The sequence below is a fragment of the Dermacentor andersoni genome, chromosome 3, assembly GCF_023375885.2.
Source record: "Dermacentor andersoni chromosome 3, qqDerAnde1_hic_scaffold, whole genome shotgun sequence".
Classification (NCBI taxonomy): domain Eukaryota; kingdom Metazoa; phylum Arthropoda; class Arachnida; order Ixodida; family Ixodidae; genus Dermacentor; species Dermacentor andersoni.
Genome location: NC_092816.1, coordinates 212,003,601 through 212,028,047, shown reverse-complemented (window position 1 = coordinate 212,028,047; position 24,447 = coordinate 212,003,601). Strand labels below are relative to the sequence as shown.

Here is a 24,447-nt window from a genome sequence, read left to right as displayed (position 1 = left end):
GTACTTGCACACTTCGACGAGGACGCCGATACTGAAATCCACACTGAAGCCAGTAGCCTAGGCCTCCGTACCGTCCTAGCCCAGAGGAAAGGCGGACTTGAACGGGTGATATCTTATGCTAGCCGGTCGCTGTCAAAAGCGGAAGGCAATTATTCTACGACTGAAAAGGAATACCTCGCCATCATTTGGGCTACAGCAAAATTCCACCCTTACCTCTATGGCAGGCCATTCAAAGTCGTCAGCGACCATCACGCCTTGTGTTGGCTAGCTAACCTAAAGGACCCTTCAGGACGGCTGGCGCGGTGAAGCCTCAGACTGCAAGAATATGACGTTACCGTAATATGCAAGCCCGGAAGAAAACACTCTGACGCCGGCTGCTTATCACGCTCCCCCGTCGATCCTCCGCCGCAAGACGACAAGGACGACGACGCCTTCCTTGGAATAATAAGCGCGGAAGACTTCAATAAACAGCAACGAGCAGACCCGGAGCTAAAAGGCCGCGTCGAGTATTTGGAAGGGAACACCAAAGTTGTCCCTAGGGCATTTAGGCGCGGGTTGTCTTCGTTCACGCTACAAAGCAAGCTGCTCGTGAAGAACTTCTCACCAGTCCGCGCCAGCTACCTTCTTGTTGTATCGTCAGCGCTGCGTCCAGAAGGACTGCACGCCCTACACGACGATCCAAACGCTGGGCACCTCGGATTCTCCCGGACGCTGTCGAGGACACAGGAAAGGTATTACTGGCCGCGTCTGACCGCCGACGTCGCCCGTTACGTCAAGACATGCCGAGACTGTCAGCGAACGCAAGACGCCACCGAAAAGGCCAGCAGGATTACTACAGCCGATCGAACCTCCTCGTCGACCATTCCAGCAGATTGGGATGGATTTGTTGGGGCCGCTTCCGACGTCAACATCCGGGAATAAGTGGAACGTCGTGGCGACGGACTACCTCACCCGCTTCGCTGAAACTAAAGCTCTACCAAAAGGCAGCGCAGCCGAAGTGGCGAAATTTTTCGTCGAGAACATCCTGCTGCGACATGGTGCTCCAGAAGTCCTCATCACCGACAGAGGAACGGCTTTTACAGCAGAGCTCACCCAAGCCATTCTGCAATACAGTCAGACAAGCCACAGGAGTACAACTGGCTATCACCCGCAGACGAATGGTCTCACGGAGCGCCTGAACAAGACCCTCGCCGACATGCTAGCAATGGACGTCGACGTCGAACACAAGACCCTCTCGAAAAAGGCCGAGATTTCTTTGGCCGTTGTAACTCGGCGCGGCGTTCCGGGGCGCCGTCCGAGCCAGAAGCTGGCGCGTGGGCACGCCTTACGTCTCGTGTGACCGCCATTTCTACGCCGAGTCCATCTAGGCTTGGTGAAAGTCCAACGCTGCTGACAACGCCGAGGCTGAATCTATTTTCACATGATGATGATGCTGGTAGCGGTTGGGCTGCGGAATTGGTGACATCGCCGCCTACAACTTCTGCAGCCGGGGGCTCATTCAGATCTAGTGGAGCAGCGGCTTTTGCAGAAGAGTCACAAACGGGTGTTGCGTTGCAAGCGACGCAACTGAGGCGGATGAAGGCACCGCAGACATCGTCGATGTAGCGAGCGCAGATATCGCAGGGCCAAGTGTTTTAGCCGTGTCGAAAACTTCGGTGTGATCAGGACTTATGGCAGCAGGCGAAGTGGAGGCGCAACCGGCCACAACACGCGTGTCCCTCGCTGCTGGGAGGCCGGCGAACATGGCGTGCTGTGATCGGCCATGTCATCAATAGCATGGTCCTCCCTTTCCGCCGACGAGGCCGGCGACCATGGCGTGTTTTGAATGCTCGAGCTGCACGCTTCTTGGTCTTTTGCCGACACTGGTTGATGCGGTGTCAAGGCAACCTATCTAGTTACGGCGTCACGCGCCGTCCCTACCGCAGCTGACGCCGGCGGTAAGGAGGGGAAGGCACCAGCAGTAGCGTCTGAGTAGGAATGCCGCTCAGGGCACACGATTGCAGGGTGACCATCCCCGCAACGCCGACAAGGACGGCCACATCCGTCGCTTTCGTGGCCATGGACGCCACAACTACCACAGAACGCTGCGATGCACTGTGCGTGGTAGTGGTCGCTGGAGCCGCAGCCACGACACACGCGTTGCAAGCCACGGTAATCAAAAGTCACACGATGACCAGATACTCGCAGATAATTGGGGAAAGGGGTTGTGTGGTGCTCATTTCCATTCGAACAAAGCGGGTGCCCGTAAGCACGCCACGTCGCCCGCTCATAAGACCAGCGTTGACAGACAGAACCTTGCCGTATGATGATAGTGCCTGGATGAGGACTTCGTTCGGAACGAAGGACGGCAAGAAGAGGCAGGTTACGTTGGTTACCTGAGGGCCGACAGGAACGACAGGGCAACGCTCGCCACCGATGACAAGGCAGCCAGCATCGATGATTACATCCATAGAAGCCTTGCTCTTGATGGTGCCTTAGAAGTTGAAGCCTCCCATGTGCTGAATAGAATAGACATCAGAGAGGCCAACTATTGAGACCATTCCCTGCAGGGACAGCAACATCGAAGACCTGGGTCTTCGAAGGAGTTCACGGCACTGTAGATGTCATGGCGTGAGAGGTAGACGCCCCTGACTTGAAACACGCAGCGACGTCAGCAGAAACTGCCTTTTTTCACCAAGGGGATCTAAGACAGGCACGTGTATCGAGCCGGCGTATATGTAGAGGCTTCTTTACACCCTCGCAGATGTGCCGGTTGTCGCCGCAACAAATATTCTCGCCGCAACAAATATATGCCTTCAAGTACACCATTCCTTTCCTAACTTTCTGCCGCCCCCTGCTACGATTCCCTTCCCTTGCAATCCAGTCTGTAACCCTTAATGACCATTGGTTATCTTACCACCTTATTACATGTCCTGCCCATGCCCACTTCGTTTTCTTGATTTCAACTACGATGTTATTAACTCGCGTTTGTTCCCTCACCCAATCTGCTCTTTTCTTATCCCTTAACGTTACACCCATCATTCTTCTTTTCATAGCTCGTTGCGTCGTCCTCAATTTAAGTAGAACCCCTTTCGTAAGCTCCAGGTTTCTGCCCCGTAGGTGAGTACTGGTAAGACACAGCTGTTAAACACTTTTCTCTTGAGGGATAATGTCAACCTGCTGTTCATGATCTCAGAATTCCTTCCAAGCGCACCCCAGCCCATTCTTATTCTTCTGATTATTTCAGTCTCATGATCCGGGTCCGCAGTCACTACCTGCCCTAAGTTGATGTATTCCCTCACCACTTCCAGTGCCTCGCTACCTATCGTAAACTGCTGTTCTCTTCCGAGACTGCTAAACATTACTTTAGTTTTCTGCAAATTAATTTTTTGACCCACCCTTCTGCCTTGCCTCTCCAGGTGGGTGATCATGCATTGCAGTTGGAGCCCCCTGAGTTACTAAGCAAGGCAATATCATCAGCGAATCGCAAGTTACTAAAGTCTTTTCCATTAACTCTTATCCCCAATTCTTCCGAATCCAGGTCTCTGAATACCTCCTGTAAAGACGCTGTGAATTGCATCGGAGAGATCGTATCTTCCCTGCCGGACGCCTTTCTTTATTGGGATTTTGTTGCTTTCTTTACGGAGGACTACAGTGGCTGTGGAGCCGCTACAGATATCTTTCAGTATTTTTACATACGGCTCGTGTACACCCCGATTCCGTAATGCCTCCATGACTGCTAAGGTTTCGACTGAATCAAACGCGTTCTCGTAATCAATGAAAGATATACATAAGGGTTGGTTATATTCCGCACATTTATCCATCACCTGAGTGATAGTGTGAATATGATCTATTGTCGAGTAGCCTTTATGGAATCCTGCCTGGTCTTTTGGTTGACAGAAGTCTAAGGTGTTCCTGATTCTATTTGCGATTACCTTAGTAAATACTTTGTAGGCAACGGACAGTAAGCTGATGGGTGTATTATTTTTCAAGTCTTTGGCGCCCCCTTTCTTATGGATTAGTATTGTGTTAGCGTTATTCCAAGATTCCGGTACGCTCGAGGTCATGAGGCATTGCGTATACAGGGTGGCCAGTTTTTCTAGAACAATCTGCCCACCATCCTTCAAAAAATCTTCTGTTACCTGATCCTCCCCAGCTGCCTTCACCTTTTTGCATAGCTCCCAAGGGTTTCTTTACTTCTTCCGGCGTTACTTGTGGGATTTCAAATTTCTGTACACTATTCTCTCTTCCATTAACGCGAGTTCATGACATCTTAGTCAAAATAAAGAAAAATGAATGGGCATGGGCAGGGCATGTAATGAGGAGGGAAGTGGTCATTAACCGGTGGTCATTAAGGGTTATGGACTGGATTCCAAAAGAAGTGAAGCGTAGCAGGGGACGGAAGAAAGTTAGGTGGACGGATGAGATGAAGAAGTTTGCAGGGACAACATGGCCACAATTAGCACATGACCGGGGTAGTCGCAGAAGTATGGGAAAGGCCTTTTTGCTTTTCGCTACAGTGGGCGTAGCCATGCTGCTACTGATGATGATGAACTTCGTTCTGAAATCAAATATGCTTGTTTTATTGCGATATCAATTATATGGATATTTCCGGCGCATAGTTGCCGTGGACATCGCCGCGATGTTCCGCATATAGTCCAAGGGCGATAACACCATCGCCGCGCGCCGTATGCTGTATGTGCGAGGGAAATTGTGCCAGGAGAGCCGACGATGGCGGCTCAATCTGGCGCGCGCAAGGAAGTGGGAACAAAGCGCGCCTTCTTCCGTCGGGCGCTAGGTTCTGGGGGAAGGGAGTGGGCGACGTTGTACTGTGTATTTCGTGGCCACGCGCGCCATACCTTGAAAGCGATCTGCGTTCAGGGCAGAGTCTGGGCGCTTCGACGGCTCATACTTGTGTGCGTGCAGCGTTCTCTCCGTTCAGTTTGCCTTGAAGCAACAGACAGCACGCAGATCACCCCCCTCGATGCGGTTGCCGCCGCACTTCCTCAGGCTAGCGTTTTGACAGCGAGTGTCCGCGCTCACCGAGTGTGATATTATAATGCTTGCCTGTACGCGCTGACGCCGTGCCTAATTTAATTAGTAAGTGAGTGTTTCCACGTTTATGCGGCTTACAAAAGTATATTTACTTTGTGTAGCAGTCTATTACTTTGCTTTCGCAATCGATGCTTCGCCCTTCGGGCGAAACTGCGGCTGTTTCGGCAGACCCGTCAAACTTCCTTCGTACACTCCGCTCTAATTCTGTGCCACTAGTGCCACTGTTCCAGATATCATCATGGTTCTCATAGGAAGGAAACAAGGAAGTAGAAGCAGAAGCAGAAGAAGAAGAAATGTAATTCCCAATCGGACGAACTCTCTTCACAAAGACTAAGAAAAAGGGCAGAAAGTCAGCACTTCGTTCGTTCCCAGAGTGCATCAACCTCACGTGAGTGCTTTTACGCTCCATGGAGAGGTGCGAAGGAATGCGCGCATCATGTTTCGCTCGCGCCCATACATCAGCCAATGCCTCAGTACTTCCTTCTACCAGCTTCGCTGACACTTTCTATGAGTAAGAAACGCGATGCTTTATTAAGCCTAAGCTTCCTTGTCTCTCCCCCCCTTCCCGTGCTTAGTGGATTGTGGCGCTTGCTGCAGTCCACTGTCTTGCACAGTGGATTACGAGGGGCCAGGGCTCTGCCTCTCAACATTGGCTCACTATGGCTGACTGGTAGCCTCGCTTCCAAAGAGTTCTACCAGAAATGGCTGAGGTTCTAAATTCAAAGCGAAGCTTCCTGTGCCTCTTTCACAACTTTGAAACTAAAAAGTAAAGTCCGATGTCCCACGTGCCAAAAAATACGATCTGATTATGAGTGGGGGGCTGCCGGATTAATTTGTACCACCTGAGATTCTTTAAAAAGACACTAAACAAATAATATTAATTTTGTAAGGGTAAATTGCCCTTCTACGATACCAAAACCACCTTTGTTACTCCGAGAAGACGCTTGGTAAGCCAGGAAAAGCGCAAAAATGAAAGACGGGTGGTGGCGGCTCCTTGAAGTTCCAGCACCATATCGCAGTGAAGTAGGATTTTGATGGCGTTTTCTAGGGTGTACTTAATTATTTAGCGGTGCAGGTTGACTACATTGTGCTCTAAAGTAACAAAATGCTAAGCAAGGCAAATCTGGGGAACCTTTACTCAGCCAAAGCTGCCCAAATACGAAGAAATACTTTGGAATCCCTGACGTCGCACTGACCTACCGGCGTCGCGATTGTGGCGCGAAATTCAAGTATTGATACTTTGACCGTCATTTTCTCATCCAATGATAAACCTATTATTTTGAAATTGCCACCTGTAGAGTTCTCAAAGAATGCTTCATCAGTATATATCTATTGTTTTGCTTTAGAGTCCCTTTAACGTGCACCCGATGCATGTACACGAGCGTTCCTGCATTTACGGCCCCATGGAAATTGCGGCGCAGTGACCGGGAATTGAACCCGCCACCTCGTGCTTAGCAGGGCAGCGCCAAAGCCACTAAGCCATCACGACGATGTGGGTGTCACCTTGTCTAGAGGACGTTCGCGCTGTTGAACATTCACCAAGAAATAGATGGTAGTTTCTTGGTGCGTACGCAGAAAAGGAGGAATAAATGGACCAGCAAAGCTGTTACACTCAAATTGTGAAGCAATTAAATGCATTAATCCAGATTGCAGAAAATGGTGCTTTCAACGAGATTTAATCGTCATCGTCGTCATCCTCATCAAATTATCTACGCCCACTGTGCTAGCTGATTCCGAGTTGTGCCTGCGAATTTCCTAACTTCATAACACCGCTCAATTTTCTGCGGTTATCGATGTCGCTTTCCTTCCCTCGGCACCTATTCTGTAACTCTAATGATCCACCGGTTAGCTACCTTACGCATTATAAGGCCTGCCCTGCTCCATTTTTATTGCGATGACAATTATATGGACTCTCCAGGCGCGTTCTCGTCGTCGCCGTCGCCGTGATGTCCCGTATAAAGTCCAAAGGCCATTATACCGTCGCAGCGCACCGTATGCTGCATAGGCGAGGGAGCCATTTCTTTAGTGAATATCTTGTATTTGGACCTTTCACTAGCCAAGCTGGCTATGGGTCCAATCATGTTTTCTTGTATTGGTTTCATAAAATAAAATGAAGATGATGAAAAAAAAGCACGCAATGGGAGCCGACGATTGCGGCGCAATCTGGCGCGCCCAAGGAAGGAAGACGGGGAGCAAACGCGCCGTCTAACGTCACGAGAAAGACCGTGGGGGGATGGAAAGGAAGGAAGGGGGAGCGCGGTGTAGGGCTTGCGCAGCCACTGCGCATTTCGCATGGAGGAAGAAAAATACTAGGAGGGAGCGTCACGTGACAATCTTGAAGCCTAGACATAAAAAAATTTTGAGGAATGGCATGACGGGAAATAGGTCCTCACGTGATAGGCAAGCGGTAGCTTTAGTCGGCTCGCTTCGGTTGCGTCTGCTACGGAGCTTTTGGAATATGCGCACATAGTCGGCGTGGAGAACGCACGCCGATGTTGAGTGAAGAAATAGAAGTGCGTGAAGCAGTCGAGTCTGTGCTATGTCAGTCAGGTGAAACAGGGAAGCACCACACGGCTCGCTGCTTAAGCAAGCAGCATACAGACACCAATGGAGCAGCGACCGAAGCTGTCGGCATTATGCCCAACAACCCGCGACGGCCACCTCAAGGAAGACTGGTCGCGTTTCGGGGCGTTTATACGGAAACGAGGAAACCTTTCGCCCTGTACACCTGTGAAGGCAACCAAGCCGCCCTTCCAACGGCGATTCGTCGGGTTTGCGGGCATCTTCTGGGAAACAATATGATGTCTTTCGCCCCTGCAAACATGTGCAGGTGCTCAAGTGAGCGTCCAGAGTCCACAGCGACTGCTTTTGCGTGTGAAAAAAAATTGGTCCCTTCTTGTACCCAACGATGGCCGGGCGAGCCGAGGTCTCCGACCCTATTTGAGGCTTGAGTGGGCCTACTTGAGGCCATAGTAGTGGGCTTGAGGCCCACTGCCCTGGGAGACGGTCCCAGTCGACGGTGTCGTTCTGCTCAATGCCTTCTGCCTCTCAACAGTCCGACGAGAACTCAATAGGCACGTCTCAACAGCGTAAGGGCGTCGCGCCACACAATGTTACAAAATAGTGCACGCAAATCTCAAGGAAGGGTGACGACTTCAGCATTTAGATTGCAGGGTAATGCAATTTATTTCTTTCACAACGAAAGACGCACAGCAGAACCTTTTACTAAGCAAACACGCGACAAATAATTATTTCGCGATAGATCTTGTGTCATCCTATATAGGTGCTAGACAGCGGAACAAAAATTAGCAAGAAAATAGGCACCGGAGTTTCGGGTACACAATAGCTGATTTGACGAAATAATAGACCACGCTTGGGCCGGCATACTCTGCATGGTTTTCGAAGTGAGAGCGCCGACTAACTGCGCTGGTAGTCGCAAGTTATGCTTTGAAACTTATGTGACCACGGGTCTGACTCCTCAGTCTTTCTCCACGTTTCAAGGCAACGCGTTTGAAGCGAAGAACGACGCCCGCGGTAGCATAACCCACGCGCTGTACTTCCTACGCGCCTCCGTGCCTTTGACGGCAGGCGCCACTAAGCCACCAGTCGTTACCATGTACCAAAAAACACGAATGGTCTGGTAAAAATGTGGGTCCATTCCTACCCGAAAGGCACCTCGCACAAGCGCCTGGCGAGCAGGAGGGGCGGCTTCAGAGGAGGTCGGCATGATAAGCCTACCAGAATCACGTGACGCTCCCTCCTAGTTCTTTTTCCCTTCCTCTATGGTATGTTGCGACGGGGCAGCGTTTTTACAATTGCTAGTAGGTACAGCGGGGCGTGGCGCTTTTGACGGCGCTCGACGATTCTACACAGGTGCGAATAAGAGCGGGTGCGAGAGAGAAAATCTGGGGGCCTTTGCTCCTTGAATATGTGACTGTGCCTAAGCACTACGCTGGAGATGTTTCTTTGCGCGTGTAGCGTGCGTTTGTCTCTAGGCATGCCGGCGTGGCGGAGGGAGGTCGAGTTTACGCTCCACCGCTAACTGCCCGCGCGGTGAGGCAGTGGGCATGGACGCCCCATTTGGTGATTACTGTCTCTGAAGGGGCAATGTTCTGACTGGTGTTGTATAAGTCGCGGGTCTCTTTGTTAGTCGTGACGATAGATTGTATCTTTTACAAGCACTGCTCCAGGAGGGCACATGTAACCGGCCAACCGAGGCCCCAGGAGAGCACGCGAGGTTATATTAAAGCAGGCGGCGCAGGATTTCCGGGGCACCCAAGCAGTAGCGGGGGGATCAAAGCTGGAAGCAGGGCGGCCCGTGGGTTGGGGCCGCGGAGGCCGAAGCGTGCCAGGGGGCGTTCGCATAAAAAATTGGCCGTCCGCGATAGCGGACAGCCGATCTTATACTTCCCTGGCACGCGCAGGCCCCTGCGAGCCCCAACCGTGATTATCAACAAACGTGATTATCCGAGCTTCGGTACCGGCACAAGGTTGGGAACGGGATAGAGCACGCTTCGCGTCGAATCCTGGCGTCACCATGCAGAAAAGAGAAGACCGCGATGAAGCCCGTGCCAGCGAAAGCTTGCGCTTCGGTTGGTCTGCACTCGCAACACTCTTAAAATGGTTGCACGCATCGGGGTGTATATTTGTCCCACAACAATAATCGTCATCCGCCTTGGTTGCGTTTCCTTTCTTGAAAACTCGGCGCTCGCTACTTTCCTGTCGAGAATGCTGCGTCAAGCTCATTACGTGCAAGCCGTTCGTGACTTGGGAGTACTGGGCTCGCAGCGCTAAAGAAAGAAAATGAAGTCAAAACAGATGACAATTATTTTTGTGAGACAAGATAAGCCATGAAGGGTGTACATTTTTTTGAGAGTGAATGGAGGAGATAGAAAAATTAACGTCACTGGAGCACTATTTCATATTTCTTTAAGCACTGTAGGCTGTAACACCCAAGAGGATTTTGTTTAGAGACGTTTTTGTCGAGTTATTAATATGACTTTGGGTCCTCAATTTCCGAATTGCAGTGTTTCCTCTATAATTGCTAGTGAAACAGTTATTTAATATATCCTATTTTAATATAGCGTGGAGTGAATGGAAGAGGAACACAAGAGCCACACCTTCAGACTGCGTGTTTAGCTAGCGACGCCGCCCTCCGAGCACGAGCGCACGGCGAGTGGTTCAGCGACCACTTAGCGAATGAAATCTTTTAGCCCGCACATTCGTGCAATTATTACGTAGGATGTTGGTAAAGCTGCAGCCGACAATTCTGCGGCACTACGCATCTCGCACATAAGCTCGGGCTGCTTGGAGTCTTCAGACATGTATGGCAGCTCGCCCCCCTCCCCCCCACAACCGGTCCCCTCCGCCCCCCCCCCCCATCCGCCCCCATTACTGCGCCACGGACTAATTTGGTATCGCAATGGATGCTTCGCCTTTGGGGCGAAACTGCGACTTGTTTCCTCCTAATGTGAATTAGAATATTGGCTACCCTCGTTTGCTCTGTAATCGACACCGCTGTCTTCCTGCCTCTTAAAGTTACGCCTAACATTTTTTGTTCCACTGCTCGTTGCACAGTCTTTAGCGTGTTGGCAATAGGAGCATAGCCTGGAAGACACAGAAAGAAATACATACACGGCGCGCACAGTATCTGTGTCCCCGTCTACCGCACTGTGCTCGTTTAGGCTCGTTTAGTGTTAGACAAAACTTGTGAAACGGCCTATATTTTATTCTTACGTTAATTAACAACTTTAATTCTTGCGTAAATTTCGTTCCCAGAAATTTCTTGTTCACGAACTTACGATTTCCTTCTGCAGGCTGTTTGATTTGCACATGACCTGCAGTATTCTTTGGGGGCCCTTCCGATTAATAAACTCCACATGGTAGCTTCGATTTGGGAACTTGAATTTTTAGTACAGCTAGCCGTGCATCTTATTTTGTTTAACTGGGTGGTCTTTTTATTGAATTTCTCCTGCCCTGTCTGAAAGTCTTTCTTGTTCGGTTTAGTGACGTCGACTCAGCCCCGAAGACCAGAAGGGTTGCCGCTGCGCGTGTGCGTTCTTGGGCTGACACGTCTCCGCATGGCTCGCAAGGACGCGCCCGCCCAGCTGACGGCGCCCCTCGGTCGCCGGCGTCGCGTCGCGCCGGACGGGGCTCGCCGAAGCGCGGCCGTCTTCGCCGCGGGCCTCTGCGTGGGCCTGGCGCTCACCTGCTGGCTGCCGCAGGCGAGGCTCGTGCACGGCGCCTCCGGGCAGCGTCCGGGGCCGCGCCGACAGCGGGCCGTGCCGCCCTGTGGCATTCCACGCACCCCGATCCTCTACGACCTGAACAGCTCGGACCATTGCGGGGGTACGTGCGACCGTAGGTAGCGACTGCCGGGCTCTCCGCAGCACGAGCTTCGTCCCAAGCTTTCCGGGAGGGGCTTCCTCCAACCCCGGCGAGTTTGTTACCGGAGTTCTGTTAGCCACATCGCGCGAGGTTTCACTTTAATTGCCTCTACTTCGTATTTAGAGTATTACTGCGGCTAAAAGGTTACTGCGTCATTGTTGGCTCCTGACGTGCCTAGGGCTTTTAATTCATACTTTCGGTCTCTTTCTGCAAACAGGAGGACAACTAGCAGGACAAGCGCATTAGAAGCACTAGCGGCGGCTACCTCATCCAGATTTTTTTCACTTCAATATGTTTTATTTCCACTCTTAACACCATGTACAGACAGGATATATTTAGATGTATACAAATGACGAAGTTTATTACATTGTTAAAAGATAAGTAGACAGCCACTTAAGAATTACTTCTAATGGTATGGATAGCCTATGCCTAGAAAATGAATATGTTACTCTGTGTTCACCTCGCTTCGAGTTGCATTGCGATCTTTTCATTTTTCCTTTTGGCCCTGAAAAAGCCTGCAGACTTAAGCGACCATTTCAGCAGCCTTTTCTCAACGGCGTGTGAAATTCACGTGAAGGATATATGGCTCAGTATTGCTTTTCTTTCCAGTAGGGAATGCGTCCATGAAAGAAGAAGCTGTTCTAATAATTTACATTTATTAGGGATGGAAACATCACTACATGCATGCAGAGCTCAGATATTATATATAAGTCATTCAGTAACTAAAATGAGGCCAAGTCGGATTCACTTGAAATCGCATTCAATAGAAGTCATGCGCAGCAGCGTCTATACTCGTTATCGAAGTAAACAAGAAAGAAAATCACCAACGATTACGATACTCCCTAGTGCGAAATTTGACCTCAGGTTTACGCATGTTTTCGTTTCGCGATATATTGGCTGGCGCGGACTGTTTGACTAGTGCGGCTCGTTGCAAACGGAGCGAGGTGTGGCGCGACAGCCTCGCTAATCGGGAGATCGCGATTGGCAGCGCGTGGGTGACGCGTGGGCGCGATTCACGGCAGCTCCCGCAGGCAAAAATCCAGTCATGCAGCGCTTTGTTTCCGTGTATGGTATCGGTGGCGTTATTGGTGAGCCGACCATGCGCTACTCTGGCGCCATCTCGTAGACGTTGTCGCCACGAAGCCCGTCTTGCGCGGCACTATGCTTTCCTCCTGATGCTTTTGCCATAACCTCCTCCTCCGCTCTCTGTCTCATGGTTCTGCTGCTCCATTCTCCTCCGTTTTCCTCTTCTCGCTCTCTTCCCTATCGCCGCCTTTCATCCGCCGCTGCACTCCGTGGTTGCGCCATCATCCTTCGCTGTGATCATTCGCTCGGTTACGAGAGACGCTGACGCTAGTCGCAGCAACCGGCGTCTAAGAGCTGCGATTTAAAGGAAAGCCTGCAGTTTCGCCGGAAAGGCGAAGCAGTGTTATGATAGCGAAGTAAAAGACAATTACACGAAGGAAGAATCTTGCCGTATAAATCCGTGTAAGGGCCGCACCCTCAACTTGACAGCCACTATTTAAAGAAATCCAACCTAGAAGCCGTCGCCTTCGGTGCGCTGATTCTGATCGCACTCAACGGCGAATTCTCGAGCGCAGCGTACTTTCGCACGTCGCTACTAGATGGCGAGAGGAGGCGATCGCGGAGCTTTACGGCTGATTTCATACTCGTAGTTGGAAAAATTTTATCAAATGGCCCGGTCCCATTCAAAGCTCATCAAAATCGTGACAAAAAAAGGGGCAGCCCTTGCACGAGTCTACACGTTAGTTAGATCAGATAGTTAGATATTGTAGTGAGCATTCACTTAATAATTAAAATTAAAAAAACATAGTGTAATACACGGACCATGTAAACCCGTAAATAGCTCACTGTACGACCAGGAGCATCCGCTGTCATAACGCTGGCATTATGAACAACGCCGGTAGCGAGGACGAGCGTTTCGTACAGCCGCGCCATTTACCCCGACTCCCAAAATGAGAGTCACCATGTGCCTATTTTTATGCCCACCCCAGGACGGCCTGTGTCAACGATATCCAATTACCTCTGTCTCTTAGTCTACACGATCTGCAACTCTAGGAGCGCGGAAAGTGAACGCGCATGAAAATATCAGCCATCCCTGCTCGCCCTTTATCACTGCAACCACCAATGATTGCCAACAATTAGATACGGCATGCGGGCCGCCGTAAGCGTCAGCCGCACACAGTCATTTGCAGCTGTTGGGGGCGAGCTTCACCACTGGAAAAGCTGGCGCCACCGTCGGCGTTACGTGGCATGAGGGATCACGTGGATGCAGCGGCTGCGTCGGCTGCTTCGGAGGCGCAGAAGCGAACTGAAAACGAAAGTTGAAGTCCCACCTGCGCTGCGGTTCTGATTAAGTGGTGAGGTTTTCCCGGCTTGGGTATCTGCTCGACAGCGTTTGAAAGTACTGTAATGGGTAGTAGCTGCTTTTGGAGGCGTGCAGCGTGGTCGGCTACTGCTCGGTGCCGCAGTGCCAGACGTACGCAACGGAGCCTGGTGTCAGCCTTATTCACACGTAGCCGCAGGACAAGACGCTGCGTGAAACTTGGCTCGCGAAACTTGTAACCGGCAAACATCCACCGGCTAGAACTCTGGCATGCAGCAAGCACAGACGCGAGGAAGATTTCCGCTACGACTTCGGTACTGTGGTGTTCGGTAAGTGGCAGAAAACGCGCACTGAGACGCTCGGCCGCGCCCGCTGCCCGGCTAATGTCGTGACGCTTTATTTGGTCTATGAACTTGTTGACGCTAGATTCTGGCAAGTTCACTGAAAGGTTTCAAACATTGTGCCAATCCCAGCATAGTGCAGGATGTAGAAGTGATAGGCAGGGTAAAGTGCAGTTATCATAGGTTAGTGAGGGCTAGGATTCACCTCAATATGAAGAGAGAAAGAGTAAAATTGGTCAAGAAGAAACAGGTCAACTTATAGGCAGTAAGAGTAAGAGCAAACAAATTTAGGCTGGTACTTGCAAACAAATTTGCAGCCTTAGAACAGAGGGATGATGAAGATGATGATGAGATAGAGCTAATGAATGAAACCGTAACGAGGCTGGCTTCAGAGGCAGCAGCTGAAGTGGGAGGCAAGGCACCAAGGCAACCAGTAGGCAAGCTGTCCCAAATAACAAAGGACCTAATAAAGAAGCGACAAAGAATGAAAGTGCCCAACGCAAGACATAATATTAAATTCACGGAACTGTCAAAACTGATTAACAAGGCGAAAATGTGTGAAATTCGAAATTATAACGTGAGAAAGGCTGAGGAAGCCGTAAAAATGCTCGAAGCCTGAAATCAGTGAGAAGGAAACTTGGCATAGGACAAACCAATATATATGCACTGAAAGATAAGCAGGGTAATATCATCAGCAATCTCGAAGGTATAATAAATGAAGCGGAAGAATTCTATACTGAGCTGTGCAGTACTCTGAGGACTTAGGAGAACTCCATACAAACGGCAATGAACAGGATACAGAAACTCCTCCTATAGAAATGAGGTCAGAAGGGCCTTGCAAGACATGAAACGGGGAAAAGCGTCAGAAGAAGATGGAATACCAGTCGATTTATTCAAAGATGGAGGACACATAATGCTTGAAAATCTGGCGGCTTTCTATACGAAATGTGTATCAACTGCAAAGATCCCAGAAAAGTGGAAGAATGCAAACATTATACTAATCCACAAAAAGGGAGACATTAAAGAACTGAGAAATCATAGGCCTATTAGCTTAATCCCAGTATTACATAAAATATTTACCAAAATAATCTGCAGTACGATAAGGGCAACACTGGATTTTAATCAACCAAGGGAATAGGTGGGCTTCAGGAAAGGATTCTCTACAATGGATCACATCCATGCCATTAATCAGGTTATTGAGAAATCCGCAGAGTACAATAAGCCTCTCTATATGGCTTTCATAGATTACGAAAGCATTTGGTTCAGTAGAGATACCAGCAGTCATAGAGGCATTGCGTAATCAAGGAGTACAGACCGCTTACGTAAATACCTTGGAAAATATCTACAGAGATTCCACGGCCACCTCATTTCTACACAAGAAAAGTAGGAAGATACTTATAAAGAAAGGTGTGAGACAAGGAGACACCATTTCTCCAATGCTATTCACTGCGCGCTTGGAAGAAACATTCAAGCTATTAAACTGGGAAGGTTTCAGAGTAAGGATCAACGGCGAATACCTCAGCAACCTTCGGTTTGCCGATGACATTGTTCTATTCAGCAACACTGCAGACGAGTTACAACAAATGTTTGAGGACCTTAACAGAGAGAGTGTAGGAGTGGAGCTAAAGATTAATATGCAGAAGACAAACATAATTATGAACAACCGGGAAAGGGAACAAGAATTCAGGATCGTCAGTCAGCCTCTAGCGTCTGTGAAGGAGTACGCTTACCTAGGTCAACTAATCACAGGGAACCTTCACAATTACAAGGAAATTCACAGAAGAATAAACATGGGTCGGATCGCAGACGGCAGGTATCTTGAGCTCCTGATTGGAAGTTACGGTTATCATTTAAAAGGAAGGTATACAATCAGTGCATTTTACCGGCGCTGACATATGGGGCACAGACTTTGAGACTGACAAAGAAACTTGAGAATAAAATGAGGACTGCGCAAAGAGCGGTGGAACGCAGAATGCTAGACATACCTTAAGATACAGAAAGAGAGTGGTTTGGATCAGAGAGCAAACGGGTATAGACGATATTCTAATAGACATTAAGAGAAAAAAATGGCGCTGGGCAGGTAATATAACGCGCAGAGTAGATAACGGTTGGGCTCATTAGGGTGACAGAATGGGTACCAAAAGAATGGAAGCGCAGTAGAGGACGACAGAAGACTAGGTGGTGTGACGAAATCAGTAAATTTGCAGGTGCTAGTTGGAATTGGCTGGCGCAGGACAAGGGTAATTGGAGATCGTGGCCAGAGGCTTTCATCCTGCGGAGGACAGAAAATAGGCTGATGATGATGATGATGAGGAGGAGCGCACCGCGTTATCCCTCATGCTATGCAAAGAAGGCGCTTCCGACAGTTGGCGACTCCGTATGTCCTCGCCCCCAATAGGGTTAAAGGAGACGAAGCGTGATCTCCGTCCCAAGCGCGCGTTTTATCATGTGACCTTCAACTAAACGAGATATTGAGCGTGCGGGAGGATAATGCCCATCAAGCCGCCTTCCTTTTCGGCTCCCTGTTACGTGCTTTTTCTCGAACCCACAATGTACGGGTTTTAGTTTTTTACTGTCAAAATAATATTCTTGAGCAAACAGAAAGCACAGCATGGTTTACAAACGCTATCTCTTTGCCGAATACGCACAGTGAACGACCAGTGCTCGCGGTCGCCGCGATGGAGTCCCCTGAACCGGTTTCTTCCGTTACAGATAAGCAGCCGTTGAGAGCAAACTGCATGAAATATGCTCTTATGATGGGCTGTCTGTATAACTAAACGGAGCATAAGAGAACGAAACCTCAATTGAGCGATCGCACGGGTCCGCAGCGACCGACTGCGCGTCTGCATGCATGCTCGCGCAAAAAGTTTCACTTTCGCTGCGTGCGGTTTTCGTACTGTACCGTGAGCTTTAGGCCGCAGCATACGAACATTTGACAGTCACCCAAGGAACCGTTGTTGCCTGGACACTATCAGAGCTGCCCAAACATACATTCGTCATAACTAGGGACATCGACGCCCATGCCAACTTTTGATATGGCGTTGCGACGATTCGAACTTTTTTTTTTCTAAATTCTACCTCCGGGGCTAGTTCGCTGTGCGGCTAATTACACGCTCCGCGCAGAGACGCGAAGTGCAGCTGCACGTAATCACGATGTCACCGGCAGTCTCTCTAAATCCTTGGACGTGTCAATGTCATTATTTCTCAAGTTGCCTGCACCGCACTGTATGTTTATCGGTCTTCCCCTGCAGCGAGCAGTTTCTCGCTGCTACTTTTTTTTTCAATCGAGTGCATTCATTGTTTAGTACTTACACAAATATGAGCATATGCCGTGATCATCTTAATGTGCTTCTTACCTTTCCCTGTCCATTCTAGTAAATTTTCCAGTATCTAGCATCAATAAGTTCATAGAACAATGCTTCATGACATTATCCGGGCGCGGGAGAGCGTCTCAGTGCGCACTTTCTGCTACTCACCGAAGATCGCAGTTCCGACGCTGTAGCAGAAAGCTTCCTCGAAATCTTCCTGCTTACGCACACCCGAGTTGTAGCCGATTGCTGATTGGCGGCGCTAAGTTTCGCGATCCAAGCTTCACGCTGCTTCTTGTTCTGTGGGTACCTGTAAAGGCTGACACTGGGCTCCCTTGCGTACGCCCGGCACTGCGGCACCGAGTAGTAGCCTGACACGTTGGACGCCTTCAGAGGCAGGCACTACCTATAATAGTGCTTTCAAGTGCTGTCAAGCAGACACCCGAAGCGGGGAAACTTCCTCCCTTAATGAGAATGGCAGCGCATGTGGGACTTTAAACTTTCGTTTTCAGCTTGCTTCGGCACTTCAGAAGCAGCCGACGCAACCTCTGTGTCCGCGTGATCGCTCAAATCACGTCACGCCGACTTTTCCAGTGGTGGAACTTGCCGCCAATATGAAGGAAAGTGGGTACGCAAGGCTGGAGGGAGAGGGGAAGGGCGCAGCTTCGACTCCACCAACAAGTGTGTACTTCGCTCGGTCACGCGCTTTATCTTGACAGGGATCTGCAGACGGCTCGTACCTTCCTGCGCGCTGTGTTCTCGCCGCTCTTGCGTTGAAGCGAAAGACGGCACGATGGTCAATTCGCTCGCTGCTGCTGCAGCTTTTGCTCACATCAGAGTTTTGTCAGCGAATGTCCGCGCTCATCGAGTGTGGTGTTTTCATGTTAGCTTGTGAGCACTGGCACCATGCTTGTTCATTCAGTTAGTAAGCGAAATTTCACCACTTTGTACGGCCAAGCAAACTACTATCCTTACTTCGTATAGCTGTTTACTAATTTGCTATCGCAATCGCTGCTTCGGCTTTCGGGCGAAACTGCGACTTCTTTATTTATTTTTATGAATAGACTTCAAAATTGTCAGGCGTCACTCTCTTAAGTTTCTTGCCTTGCCTTCGTGGAAGAAGGGCAAACTTGTTGCGACTTCATGCCTAGTTTCTAGATATGCGTGCTAACTATAACCATAAAATATAATCCTACTTGCGATCAGAGGCGCATATGCATGAGTCAAATGCTAGTCGGGGTATATACAGAATTCGTGGATGTCACAAGTCGTTATTTATGCGGATGACGAAATATGGAGTGGCGATAATGAGACCCACAGAGGCGCGGTAAGTTCTCAACGACGTCACGATAGACACTGATGCATGTGACTGAGCCCCTTGCCTTAAAGGAGAAGTGCAGCGAAATTTCGGACCGCTTAAAAAGCGTACTTTAGCATACGTTAGAGATCGAGGAGCCTTCGTGCAAAATTTCTCCTTTGAAATACAAGCGGAAGTGTCACAAAAAGCTCTCCGAAACAGTCATTTTTGATACCGGAACCACAGTGCCTAGATGGGTAGGCGTGCCGTCTGCCGGCCGTGAAGCGTCGTTCACCTCTTCTCCGCTTCATGGCGGCAATCGTGGCGCTGTGGTTGGAGGCCGGCCTGAAGCGGCGCGCGTCCTGTGCTTACAGTGAAATGCGGCGTATTTGTCACTTTATTTAAACTGGAAAATGTCTTCACAGTGACACCGTTGACAGCTATGACTGCCTGAATACAACGACGCTTTATCACTTGTGAAGGTAACGTGCCTGCCTTGTCCGCAACCTGCTTGTTTCCCGGCTTGAGAACGCTGTTTTGTTCGGTAAGCACGTTACAGTAGAGTTCTGCACAGGCGAACTAGCCTCAGTTCTTCGATAGGGAAAGCTAGAGTTTAAATTGGTTTTCCGGATGAGTACGTAGGTGCTGCATGCGAACGTAATTCGCGCAGGGAGTATTGTTATATCACGAAATGCGTGATGAAAGCGACCTGGTCTGTATGAATGTAAATCGAATAAATATTGATGTTCGCAGAACTCCCTCGCTTTACTTCTTGGCCCGTATGGGTCCATTATATATAAACGAGATGCCTGCTAATTGCGTCGAGCTGTACAAGTTTAGAAAATAAATAAAGGACATTTTTTACCGACAGAAGTATTCTTGCTTTCCTGAAAAAAAAAAAGGATAACTATTTCTTTCCTTGTTTGTCGATCCATGATTAACTGTATGATCTATGACCAGAGTAGCAACTTGTAGTACGCAAAATAATAGCTTGGTCGTATACGAATATATGAATTTTTAGGGTAATTATTTGGTCGTACGGTTAAACCAGCAGCGCCAAGCTTTTACGGACCGAACTGGAGCCTTCAATGGAATAGGGAGGCCACTGCATCACATCCCTCAGAATACATAGAATAGCGTAAGGGGCTTTTTCTTCTCTGGAGTACGCTCACGAGCCAAGCTCGTCACAGGGAAGTCCAGGAGAGCAATGGATTAGCTTGATGATGCTGTTCGTAAGTTCAAGTTTGTGCTGCTCACAAATGACCAGTTCAGAAAGCTGGAGCTGGAAAAAAGAAGGAAGAAAAATCTCCTAGCTACAGTGCACGCAGCAATCGTGTTCTTGGGAAATGCAGCCGCTGCACTTGAAGCTGAACTTTGTTCTTCTATGTGGCTATTGATATTTATCGTCGTACCTGCCACAACGTCTTCACCCTTCTCCCACAGAATCATATCGTCGGACGCTTTCTTTAACAGGTTCACTTCCTTACTTGAGTACAAATGCTAATTCTTGTTCAACACGTGTCATTTTCATTGGCATGCTATCTGGTTGAAGCGTGTGCAAGTTTGCCTCACTGTATCTTCAGGATTCATTTAGCTGCCGGAATTCCGTCGAAATCCTGCTTCTTCTTTCTGTGGGAGTTTTCTTTAGCTGGAGGGCCGGCTAACATCGAAGAAACAGTGCCACTGAATAGCCTCAGATGCACTTTTGAAATCTGCACAATACGCTCAATGTAATGCTCGCAGAAATGGCGCTCGGACACGACTAATGCAATTGAAACATTTTCTCAGCACAGCAAAGTGCAAGCTCAAGTTTCTCGGAAAGTTATGCGTATCGTGGGGGGGGGGCATCAATATCAGTGATATTTTAGCCCATGGCTTGCAGGTTTGTAGTCGAACTTATGATTCGACGGAAAGTGGTGATCCTTCGTCTAGTTTTCATCTGTGCAGTAACACCTCCACTCTGTCTCGAAGCCTAAAAAGCTTACTATTCCCTAATATCACCCCCAGTATTCACTTCGCTTCTTCAATTTCTAAGTAAGTTACAGGAGCTCGGAGAAATATCGTGACTGCGAGTGCAGCGCACCAGTGTGCGTGTTAGCTCATGGTATAAATGACCGCTTTTGAAAATTACTCATCGCAGCAGCAAACATCACACTTTTATTCACTCTCTCAACATAATTAGGTCATTTTCTATCAAATTTCATTATAGAGACCAATTATTTTCATTATAACAGGCGCGCACTAACAACAGCAGCACACGACGCGCGCTTCGCGACATGCCTGTGACCGCAGCGCTACTCCTGCTATCACGATGCGAAGAAGCAGTGAACTGCGCCGGTCGGCACAGCTACCTACTAACCGCCATACCGAAACTGAAAAAAAAAGAAACGCCGCCATTACCACTTGCCGGAAGTGACGCAGGACCTAGAACGCGCTGCTCCTTGAAAGGAGCTCCAAGAAATATTAGAAGTGGCGTGCTGGGAGCTAACGTTGGAGGACAACCGCAAGGTGCATGCGTCGTTGGCTGAGGCGCTGTTGAAAGGCTGCTAACAAGAAAGCTGTACGATTACCAGCCCTGTGGTTCTGCCAAGGCTGTTCAAGTGGTGTACACTACTCTTTTATAACACATTAAGCCAAAGTAAAATTTCTTTGCAATTGGCCTTTAACGTAACTGAATAGAGCAGGAAAGGCGAAACACCAGCCGCTGTTGCGGGTGGAAGCGTATCTTTCTCACCGCAGTTGGAGGCTCCTGATTAATTTACTATCTGGAGTGTTTTCATTTTTCAGCAATTCTCCATAGACATGAGGCTGCCGGTTCCGGAGTCCAACCTCCGAATTGGTGCTAACAGGGCATCGCCGTAGACACTGAGATATACCGCGGCGAGTTGTTTCCCAACACTACCCTCAGGTAATCGAATCTTATCACTCGCCACTGGAACCTACAATAGGTGTGGTTCTTTCTCGTAAGCATCCTTTTCAGCGAAGTTAGTTAGACATGTTCGTCAGTGCGAAGAGACGTGCACGGAGTAGGACAGAAAGGAGGAAGACGGCAAAGGTTGTTTCTCTTTCGTGCTCGTCTTTTAGAGCGCAGATTTTAGGTGCCCGTACCTGCGGTAAGCCTAGGCGTCCACCTCCCACGTAACCGAGTGAACAAGCTCAGCGAAGGATGAAAGAGAACGCGGAGCGCCGCGGGGTTTGAAAAAACGGTTATAGCGAAGAAAGAGCCTGGAGGAAATCAGAGGAGGAGAGTATGGCGAAAGCGTGAGAGGAAAAGTGCAGTGCCGCTACAATGTAGTGCCGCGTCAGACGGCCTTTGTGGCGACGGTGCCTATGAGATAGCGCAGGAGTAGCGTGCGTCGTCTGTGCCCCGATGACACCACCGATATCATATAAAAACAAAGTGCTGCGTGAGCGGGGGTCTGTCTGCGGTGGCTGCTGTGAATCGCGCCCACGTATCACCCGTGCGCTGAGCCTCGCGGTCCCCCGATTAGCAAGGCAGTCGCGGCACAGCGATCCGTTTGTGGCATACCGCACGAGCCAGATTGTGCGGGCCAGCCAATATATCGCGAAATGAGAATACGTACAGAGCTGCGCTCAAATTTCGCATCAGGAAGTACCGTAATCGTCGGTGAACCTTTTTCACCATTCATAAGCTTCCTTCCTTCGTACTCTAATTTCACTGTCTGCTCACCTGCTTATTCTTCCCGCATGGCCAATATTTGGGTATAACGTACTTGCTCAGCGGTAGTGAGCACAGACGGGCCAGCGTGCGCTGATTGACGCGAACCGCGCAGCGTCGTCGTGCAACTGGGTGTCGCACGATCTCTTGCGTCAGCGTGTGCGTCTGCTGTGCTGGGTGCTGACGAATCCGAACAATACGGTCACCAAGGCGCGCCACGTGGCTGCCACCTGGGGTCATCGCTGCGACCGCCTGCTGTTCATGAGCACCGCTCGCAGCCACGAGGAGGAGCTGCGGCCGTCGGTGGTGCTCAACTTGAGCGTCGCCGAGCGGCGCAGCGCCCTCTGGGCCAAGACGAAAGCGTCCTTGGTCGAGTTGTACAACGGGCACCTCGGCGACTACGACTGGTTCTACAAGGCGGACGATGACACGTACGCGATCGTAGAGAACCTCAGGCAAGCACACGTCGCTTGATCTTCACGCGGTTGTTTAACCGCGAAATAGGGCGCGCCCACCTGTCTACGCCGTATAATAAATGAGATGTAACTAACTAATGCCGTGTCATTGCCAAGCAGAATTCCACCACAGGATGACTCTGGTACCAAAAAACAAAAAAGTGACCGTTATTACTGTTATATACGGCGGCTGAATTCGGCTATCAGTGCATTAAACTCATCCAAGCCTCCCATTCAGAAATGCATCTTAACTTGAAGTCCATGGTTGACTTTATCTAAATGACGCTTGGCGTGAATGTGCCAAGGACGATCATTGCGTTTTCTTCGGCGCGTTCACGACAGGAGTCATTTAAATCAAGTCAAGCATGGGCTTCAAGTTCAAGTTCCTTTCTGAATACGGAGGTAAGTGACATCGCTGTCACATTTTATTTGGTTCTGTAATTGATATATTTACCAAGAAACAATTATTACGGTAGCTACAGCAAAAAACGGAAACTTCGGAAATACAACATTCAAACCTATCCGTACCTCCCGAGGTACCAAATCTAATAACAAACTGAAAACTGGAACGGACGTCAGGTCTGATGAGGGCAACGTATGGGCAAAGTTGCAAGTGTGATGGTGTGAAGACACAAGTTTTGTTAACTATTTGTCTGAAGCACTTTGGGGTTTTAAATAAACACTAAAAAACTAAAGAGTTCTTCTTTATGCAGTTTGAAGACTTGTAAGCGGATACTTCCGAGAAACTGTTTGCAAAATCCAAAGGTTGTATGTTTACTGACGGATTAACCGAAAACTATCTAAAAACTGCTAATCCACTTTTGGATGGATGGATGGATGGATGGATAGATGGATGGATGGATGCTATAAGCGTCCCCTTTAGAACGGTGGGTTGCGCCACTAAGCTCTTGCTATTATACTGCCTAATGCCCTAGCTAGCTAAAAAAAAACCGACGAACTGCCACAATCAAATTTTCTGACCCCCTATTGTGAACTTTGCTTTGTGCGTCTCCGTTTTTGTCGTTTTCCTACTTTTCTTCCACCAATCTTCCAATCGCCTCTTACTAATCTCTATAGCGGACATGTTTACTTTTTCCTTGCTCTCTCGGAACCCAAGGGATTCAAGGAGGCCAGTGGTGCCTAAATCGACCGCTCGGAAGATGTTTTCACATTCTAGTAAAACATGCTCCATCGTTTCCCTAGCTTTACAGCAGCAAGCACAAGCTTCTTTTTATTTCTTATACCTCGCTTTATAGGTGCGTGTTCTAAGGCATCCTGATCTCGCTTCGAAAAGTAATGAGCTTCCCTATGAGTTATCATAAATTGTTTCTTTCCCGACTTCGTTTTTTCCTCTTAAGTAGTTACTCATGGCAGGTTTGTTTTCCATTGCCGCCACGCATGAGATTATTTCAGACGCTCTGTCTTCCCCTGGGCGTTGTTTGTTGCCCACCCTACAGGCCGCATACTTGTTGGTAAGCTTCCTAGTTCTTTGCCTCCACTATGAATCAATGTTTTTCCTGTATACATACCTCAACACTCCCCCAGCTCATTTACTTTCTTCCATATTCATCAGTAGTTCTTCATAATCAATTTTACTGC

The 24,447-nt window shown here is 49.1% G+C and overlaps 1 protein-coding gene across 1 annotated transcript in view; it reads left to right on the top strand.

The window, feature by feature from the left end:
* Positions 1 to 11,114: 11,114 nt before the first annotated feature.
* The window catches only part of LOC126524324 (glycoprotein-N-acetylgalactosamine 3-beta-galactosyltransferase 1-like), a 46,507-nt gene continuing 33,174 nt past the window's right edge, over positions 11,115 to 24,447 (top strand). The window contains exons 1-2 of the mRNA XM_072286990.1: positions 11,115 to 11,382; positions 22,509 to 22,848. Of these exons, the coding sequence (XP_072143091.1) occupies positions 11,115 to 11,382; positions 22,509 to 22,848 (608 nt within the window). The remainder of the gene's footprint in view (positions 11,383 to 22,508; positions 22,849 to 24,447) is intronic.